Source organism: Cryptomeria japonica, chromosome 10 (assembly GCF_030272615.1).
Source record: "Cryptomeria japonica chromosome 10, Sugi_1.0, whole genome shotgun sequence".
Taxonomy (NCBI): Eukaryota; Viridiplantae; Streptophyta; class Pinopsida; order Cupressales; family Cupressaceae; genus Cryptomeria; species Cryptomeria japonica.
The window spans coordinates 169,901,394-169,910,731 of NC_081414.1; the positions used below are offsets into that span (position 1 = coordinate 169,901,394).

The 9,338-nt window shown below is 35.8% G+C and overlaps 1 protein-coding gene across 1 annotated transcript; it reads left to right on the top strand.

Moving 5' to 3' along the window:
• Positions 1 to 3,904: 3,904 nt before the first annotated feature.
• Positions 3,905 to 8,058, top strand: LOC131045238 (pentatricopeptide repeat-containing protein At5g39350-like). The gene has a single exon (XM_057978789.1). It carries the CDS (start codon positions 4,162 to 4,164, stop codon positions 7,453 to 7,455), a length of 3,294 nt encoding a protein of 1,097 aa, XP_057834772.1. The 5' UTR covers positions 3,905 to 4,161; the 3' UTR covers positions 7,456 to 8,058.
• Positions 8,059 to 9,338: the final 1,280 nt, after the last annotated feature.

A 9,338-nucleotide genomic window follows, 5' to 3' on the forward strand; every position in this document is an offset into this window, starting at 1 on the left:
TATCTAGTTATGACCACTTGGAATGTGCTCATGAATCAACAACAACAACAACAACAAAACTTTGTTCTTTGACAATAGAGTTGACACGTAATAGATGTGAGGGAATCCTTGAAGAACAAAAATATCCAAGAAAGTTTTTGAATTATAGTTACAACTATTAGGTCTTCAATGTCTTCTCAAGACAACAAACCTTGTCATTCACAACATTACTCTATTGGCACGAGTTGACGAGATGCCAACTTACTAAAACAAAAGCACAATTGTAAACTTTGTTACTAGGGTATTCAAAATGATTTCAATAATCTATTCCCCAACAAAAACTTATTCATCCCCAATAATGGTTCCATTTTGTTGATGTGAGTCGATGGGCTATCAAACTCACCCAAATAAAATTCCATTGGTAAAAATTCACAAACAAGTTGTAGAGGTGTTTCAAATATGCACTAGGTTCATAGTTGACTGACAAGGGCTTAGGTAAATTCCTCCCTAGTAATAACACCATTTTTTTGCTCCAAAAACCAACGCTCCACTTCCTAGAACCAAATATCACCCACAAGGAAGGGCCTATCATGATGCAAGTGAAATCAACTCATCAACATACTATGGAGGGTTGAAGGCCAACTCTACGAGAGTGGATTATATCTCCTACACTTTAATCTCAACTTAGAATTCAAAGGGTATTACTAGAGACCTATACCTCAACAATTATTGAAATTACATAAAATAAACAATATAATAATAATGACATCCAAACCCAATCCAATTCCTTGGTCCCAAAGACTGTCATTGAATTAGGAACAACATATTGCCTCAGAACCCCTATGTAACTAATATAATTATGCACACACAACTCTCATGGAATATGTCTAATGATTGTTCACTTGAGAATGTTCCCCTCATTATATTGATGGTCATGGATGCACAAAAGGTTCTAAATCTACACTATTGATTGGTGTTTTATTTTTTGAAGATGTGTGATATTTATCATGGTTGTAGACTAGTACCTATTCATGGGCAATTTTAGTCACAACTCACAAAGTGATGAACAAATAGGAATCAAAGAATGTATAGTTGTATACCTACATACAAAAATGATAATGAATATCACAACTATGCATAATTATTTGTCCATAATAGAATAACATACATTCATATATAAAGAGAGACATTTCAAGATTTGCAATATTTTCAAAGTGCTATTACACTTTTCTAACTTAACATTACATTCATACTAACAAATATAGCAAAGGAAAACTATTATCTACAAACAAGACTCTACCTCAATACAAATTCAATACCATGTAGAAAATTTGTAGTAAAATCCATGTGCAATACCATTATTCTTTAATGTCACAGATTTGTACATCACCAAAATAATTGGACTTGGATTTTATCACTACCCCACAAATTCCTTAGCATTTGAAGAACATGCACTGACCAACCTCCCTATCAAAAATGGAAAAAATGTGATAACAATAGCCAAGTGTGACCTTAATTTCTATATTGTTCACATTAAAATATGCATAATTGAGAATGAATCCCACCCAATATGGATCCTATAGAAGGAAGGATAAGAATTTGCACTTAATTATGGTAGCTAGGAAAAATGGTACCACGAATGTAGTTAGGTGAAATAGGTGGAAAAGATGCATCATTGAGCCTAGAAAAAATCAATAAAACACATTTGTGTGCAACTTCTTTCTTTGGAAATACTTTTCCTTAGTCATTATTAGATCTTAGGCTAATATTGGGAACTAGGAACAAATGGTTCCTAGTTTTTAAGGAACCTCCAACCACCTCCAACCTTTTTGTGTTACCTTGGGAACATAGCCATTTTTTGAATTTTTTGAGTTTGAGTTTGAGTAATTAGCTAAGGACATGGGTGAAGAACACACTATCAAGAGCACATTTTGACATGGTGAACCTTATGAGATTTATTAAATCAATAATAAACAAATGGATCATACTTCATAGACATATAAATTGGAGGGATTCAAGCGTAAAGGGCCAGATAAAAATTATCCCAATAGGGTGATAGGGACATGAGATTTGCATACGATGGGATGAATAAGATGACATGGAGGATGGAATTTAGGCATAAAAGGGCCCAAAAGGGATTTATTAGGTGGAGGATGGGAAAAATTAGATGGAGGATCATGAGAATGGATTGGTGGATAATGGGTTAAGGGATTTGGATGCAACTTGGAGATAATTGTGGTGTTGTAAAAATATAGATATTGAGATATGGATAGGGGATGATATATGCTTTAATAATGACTAAGGGGGAGGAAACACCTCTTACTTAGAAGGAATACTTGAGAAATCCAATGGAACCGAGTCATCAACAAAAGGGGCATCGAAGCATTAAATGATGAAGAAGAGCATCCCACCACCAAGACGTAACAACACACCCTTGTATCCAAAATGAGGTCAGTTTGAAGCCATTAGACTTGTAGCAAAACACTAATAATAAGAAATAAATAGGCCTTTATAATCAAGAAGTTGAATGGAAGATTAGTCCACTTCTAAAACAATAACCATTCGGAAATCATAGAAATATCGATCTCCACTAAGATACAAGCAAAAGTAAACATTGGTAAAATTTGTAGTAGGCAAATCAACCTTTAAAAAATGCCTAGGAACAACACCAATAACTTCAAAACATAGCATTTGTCAAAACTTAAACAAATACATTAGACAATTTAACCCAAATTGAAACAACGTCAAGAGATTCATTTGTAAGATTAAATAAGGGAACTCAGGTTTGATCATAAAGGATGTTAATCCCAAACAAAATCCAACCAACATCTCTGTCAGAATTTGAGTTGAAGATGATAACAAAAAAAACCTATAATATTTGTCTAATTCTAGCAAAAGAGCCATCATTGCCAAGCATAAATCAATTAAGGGCCATCTCTATTGCCAAATTTGATGCAAGATATTGCATTTTAATAGCATTAATAATCATCATTACTGACATAAAATTATACAAGAGTATTGATTATTTTAATTTAAGACATTAGAATTTGTTTAGAGCTAAGTGAGTGCAAAGAGATCAAAATTTATAAATGTTCTTAAGCAAAAAAGATATTTTTTTATAAATGTAAGTTTTAAAAATTATTAATAAAAAATGGAAATAAATTCTAGAATTATAAAAAAAGAATGTATGCATAGATTTTTTAACTTATTTTTGGTAAACAAGTCTCTGTTGAATTACTTTGAAAATAAAAAGTTTACTCTATATTTTAAAAGATAAGTACAAGTGAATTAGGTTTGAATTATAAATAAAATATCTTTCTTAAAAATTAATTTTCCAACTTACATGTAATTTGAAATGTATATACTATTCTACAAGATTGCAATATATTCATATGCGTTCATGTAAATTGCATGCATATATACATTTCCATATGAAAAACAAATTTGAAATAGAAATCTTCAATGCTTCAAGGAGCTCTACATTCTTAGAATCCTTATTAAGGGCAATAGCTAAATCTTTGAGGTAATCCAAATCATAAGCATTTTTTTTATTTTTTTAAGTTCGTGAGCACACCAATCATTTGATATGGGGTATAAGTCTATAGGCTGAAACCTCTTCAATTAAGAGCCTCGGGACATGATCCCCGACCTCATCCCTTATGTTGTCGAAGCTTTGCACTCAACAAGACTTGATTCAAGGTGAGCTCATTTGAAACCATTCAACTGCACTAACATACCAAGAGCCTATTATTTTGAGAGCGAAAAAAAAAACAATTTTTTATTTTTATTAAGATGAAAATTGACTAATTAATTTGTTCTTTACTCATCTTTATTGAAGGGAGTGCTTTTTCTCATTATTTCTTAGAATGTGTTTCACTTTTTTCTGATTTTCCATTTTTATTAATTAAATATCTTATTATTTTGTTCCAATCAAAATTTTCAGCAGATCATTCTGTAGGGCAGATCATTGAGAGAGATAGAACACTCCAATAATTCGAAAGATTATCTTTGAAGGTTTTCATTCCTTTCGAAAGGCTATTAAAAACCTCTTAAGTTAAAAGGCTTACCAGCGGCAGTGCCATTGTGGTAGACGTAGACTGAATAACACTGCACATTTCCACGCTCCAATTACAATCGCAAAATGCCATTGCCATTCCCTACTCATCCCAATCTCACACCATTATGTCAAGGGAGGCGCTACACATTCTGCTTACTACACACAATCCCCCTGAAGACCACTCTACATATCTTCAATTATTGCAGATCTGTATTCTCAAGAAAACCCTTTCACAAGGGAAAAATGTTCACGCTTTCATCTCTCACAGGCGATTTGCTTTTGCTACACATACAAATTTTCATAATAAGCTTATTCACATGTATGTCAAGTGCGGGAGTTTGGTTGATGCGCGTAAAGTGTTTGATCACATGAAACAACGAGACAACGTCTCATGGAATACAATTATTGCAGCGTACAGAAGACATGGGTATCCTCACGAGGCAGTCACACTGTTTCAACATATGGAACAAACAGGTTCGCAACCCGATAAATTCACATTTGCTAACGTACTTCCAGCCTGTGGCAAGATGGGAGCTTTGGAACAGGGTATGGACATCCATCAAAGCATAAAGGATAGAGGAATTTTGTCAGATGTTAGAGTTGCAAGTGCCCTGGTAGACATGTACGCAAAATGTGGAAGCGTAGACAAGGCACGTGAACTGTTTGATAAAATGCCTCAAAGGGATGTATTATCGTGGACTGCAATGATTGCAGGATATGTACGAAATGGATTTGTTGATAAGGCCTTAGAAACTTTCAAACAGATGCAATCGGCAGGTGTAAAACCAAATTCCACAACCTTTGCCAGCATCCTCCCTGCCTGTGCCAAAATGGGATCACTAGAACAGGGTATGGACATCCATCAAAGAGTAAAGGAAGAGGGACTTTTATCAGATGTTATAGTTGCAACTGCCTTAGTAGACTTGTATGGAAAATGTGGGAGGGTTGACATGGCACGTGAATTGTTTGACAAAATGCCTCAAAAAGATGTGATCTCATGGAATGCCATGATTGCAGGATATGCACAAAATGGATTGGTTGATAAGGCTTTAGAAATTTTAACGCAAATGCAATCGGCAGGGGTAAAGCCAAATTCCACAACCTTTGCTGGCATCCTCTCCGCCTGTGCCAAAATAGGAGCTTTGCAGCAGGGTATAGACATCAATGAAAGCATCAAGGATAGAAAGATCTTGTCCGATGTTGTAGTTGCAACCGCTCTAGTAGACATGTATGCAAAATGTGGAAGCATAGATATGGCACGTGAATTGTTTGACAGAATGCTTCAGAGAAATGTTGTCTCATGGAATGCCATGATTGCAGGATACGCACAAAACGGATTTATTGAAAAGGTTTTAGAAACTTTCAAGCAAATGCAATTGGCAGGTGTGAAGCCAAACTCCACAACCTTCGCCAGCATCCTCCCTGCCTGTGCCAAAATGAGAGATTTGGAACGGGGCATGGACATCCATCAAAGCATAAAGGAAGGGGGATTTTTATCAGATGTTACGGTTGCAACTGCCCTGGCAGATATGTATGCAAAATGTGGAAGAATAGACAAGGCACGTGAACTGTTTGATAGAGTGTCTCAAAGAGATGTTATCTCCTGGAATGCAATGATTGCAGGATATGCACAAAATGGATTTGCTGATAAGGCTCTCGAAACTTTCGAGCAAATGCAATTGGAAGGTATTAAGCCAAATTCCACAACCTTTGCTAGCACTCTCCCTGCCTGTGCCAAAATTGGAGCATTGGAACAGGGTATGGGTATCCATCGAAGTATAATGGAAGGGGGTTTTGGGTTAGATATTATAGTTGGAAATGCTCTGCTAGACATGTATGCAAAATGTGGAAGCATAGACAAGGCACATGAACTGTTTGGCAGAATGCCTCAAAGAGATGCTATCTCATGGAATACAATGATTGCAGGATACGTACAAAATGGATGTGTTGATAAGGCTTTAGAAACTTTTAAGCAAATGCAATTGGTAGGTGTAAAGCCAAATTCCACAACCTTTGCCAGCATCCTCCCTGCCTGTGGCAAAATGGAAGCTTTGGAACAGGGTATGGGCATCCATCAAAGCATAATGGAAGGGGAATTTTTGTCAGATATCATAGTAGGAAATGCTCTAATAGACATGTATGCAAAATGTGGAAGAATGGACAAGGCATATGAACTGTTTGGAAGAATGCATCAAAGAAATCTGGTCTCCTGGAATGCCATTATTGCAGGATATGCACAAAATGGATTGGTTGAAAAGGCTTTAGAAACCTTCAAGCAAATGCAATTGGCAAGTGTAAAGCCAGATTCCACAACCTTTGCTAGCATCCTCCCTGCCTGTGGCAAAATAGGAGCTTTGGAACAGGGTATGAACATCCATCAAAGCATTAATGAAGAGGAATTTTTGTCAGATGTTATTGCTGCAACTGCGCTGTTAGACATGTATGCAAAATGTGGAAGCATAGACAGGGCACATGAACTGTTTGACAGAATGCCTCAAAGAGATGTTATCACATGGAATGCAATGATTGCAGGATATGCACAAAATGGATTTGTGGATAAGGCTTTAGAAACTTTCAAACAAATGCATTTGGCAGGTGTAAAGCCAAATTCCACAACTTTTGCCAGCATCCTGCCTGCCTGTGCCAAAACAGGAGCTTTGGAACAGGGTATGGACATCCATCAAAGCATAATGGAAGGGGGATTTTTGACAGATATTATAGTTGGAAATTCTCTGTTAGACATGTATGCAAAATGTGGAAGCATAGCCAAGGCGCACAAATTGTTTGAAAGAATGCCTCAAAGAGATATCATATCATGGAATGCAATGATTGCAGGATATGGACAAAATGGATTTTGCAAGGATGCTCTCAAAATATTTAAATTAATGAAGCACTCTGGAACATATCCTGACATTGTCAGCTTTGCTTGTGTTCTATGTGCGTGCAGCCATGCAGGTTTAGTGGATGAGGGTTGTACATACTTCAATCAAATGAGTAACTCTAATTGCATTACACCTACAGCTGATCATTATGTGTGCATGGTTGATCTTCTTGGCCGTGCTGGCTATCTTGAGGATGCCCTAAATTTTATCATTAAGATTCCAGTTAAACCTAAGGTGGTTGTGTGGATGTGTTTTCTTGGTGCCTGTAGATCACATATGAATATAGGTTTAGGAGCATTTACAGCAACGTTGCTTGTTGATTTGGATCCTACAAATGCTGCAACTTATGTTCTTCTCTCAAACATCTATGCCGAAGTGGGTAGATGGGATGAGGCTCAAATGGTAAGGAGATTGATGAAAGATAGAGGAATTGAAAAGATCCCTGGATTTAGTTGGATTGAAGGCCATAAAATGGTACATGCTTTTTGTGTAGGAGGCAGATCACATCCACAGACACAGGAGATCTATGAAAGGTAGGAGAAATTGGCCTGGGAGATGAACACATCAATATATTTCCGATATTCAAGACATTTACCTAATGATGTGGGAAAGGAGGAAAATGATTATTTCACTATCACCATAATGAAAAGTTCGCAATTGCGACTGGTTTGTTAAATCCACCCCATTGAACAACTATTAGAGCAGTTAAGAACTTTGAGTATGTGCTAAGCAGTTAAGAACTTTGAGTATGTGCTGACTGCCACAAAGCAATAAACTATATCTCCAAGAGTGTTGCGCTCCAAGAGTTTTGCGAGAGATGCCAACCATTTCCTCATTATCATTTTGAAGAGGGACAATGTTCTTCTTGATCTCGTTGGTGATGCGAAATCAAGCAGGGTGAAAAATAGGCTTGTGCAACAAAAATGTGCACTTTGTCAGGTCTGCATTAATAATTAAGGGACAAGGTTTTATCTTCGGTTTCTAGAAAGTTTTTTTTTTTAATAAGTATTTGGCAATCTAGACCATGCTGTTGGCTTTGTAAAATTAAATGAATAGAGTGTGATGCAGATCATTGCATAAATATGTTTTTGTGGTACCTGTCAAAGATCTCTATTGCGATAATATGGATGTTTCATTGAATAGTTTTCATGAAACTTGCATATGTTTAAAATGAAGAGGTGGTGGAGAATGGAAAGAAAAGGGGTAGGAACACTTCAAGTAAATGGAAAGATATTTGACCAGCAAGAAATGGGAGAGGACTCACAACTATTCTTGCCATTTTGTGTGGATTCATTTTATTATCTTTTACCCATCAAACTATACCCACTACATAGTGTAATCCGATATTGGGGTCACAATATACACTATGTGCTAATTTAAACACCTTACTAAACGGATAATATACCATATGACTATCAATTAATGAGTTTCATGATAGCCCCTTTTTGTTTTTATAGACATTCAAACAATGTGACATAAATGAACTAAACTAATAAAACTAGAAAGGTGCTTTAAGTTTATGCATTATGAGCATGTTGAAAATGGTGGGGAGAGAACCAATAACAGACCAATGCCTTCATCATGTTGGGCAACATATAAATCTAATCAAATACACAATAACTAAAACTAAGGCATTGCATTAATCAACACACTACAAAAGACTAGGCTCTCCAAAATGCATAGGTAAGCTAGGCTCTAACATATATTCAAGAAAACCATAGATAGTCATAAATTATTAAACGGGTCTACTTAGTAATCCATTTACATACCCATTAACCTCTTTCAATATTCTAAAAAGATATCATTCAAAATATTTATGATAAATTTACACTCATCTAACTAGTTAACTAATCATAAATACTTTTAGAAATATACACCATGCATAAAAAGACATTCAACCAAGGACAAATATGCATTCAAACATCCATTATGCAATAGTTACATGCAATATTACATACTTGAGATAAACCTAGGCCATTGCAATGCCAAAATATTGATATCTTGAAAAAGAATTGTGAACTCTTTGATTCTATTGCATGTGTTCTTCTTTGCTATACCATCTCCTCATTACAATGTATCCTCATCCTCAAACAAGGAAAGAGCAAGCTGATATACTCCCAATAGGAAACACCAAGATGTCTGATACCCACACCACATAGGCAAGCCTCAACCACCATCTACCTCCAATGCCCAACAAACACTTGTCAATTTTCAAGAAGATCACAATTTTGGGGACACAAGAAAATATAACATTGATAAATGAAGTATGGATGCCACTCTTCATTCATAAATTTACACCAATTTGTATATACAATCACCATTGTAGTGCTTCTTGGTGGGATTTTCTTATCACTCACCCCTCGGCCATTTAAAAATACATTAAAATCTACAACACTAAAAAAAAAACTATCATTGACAAC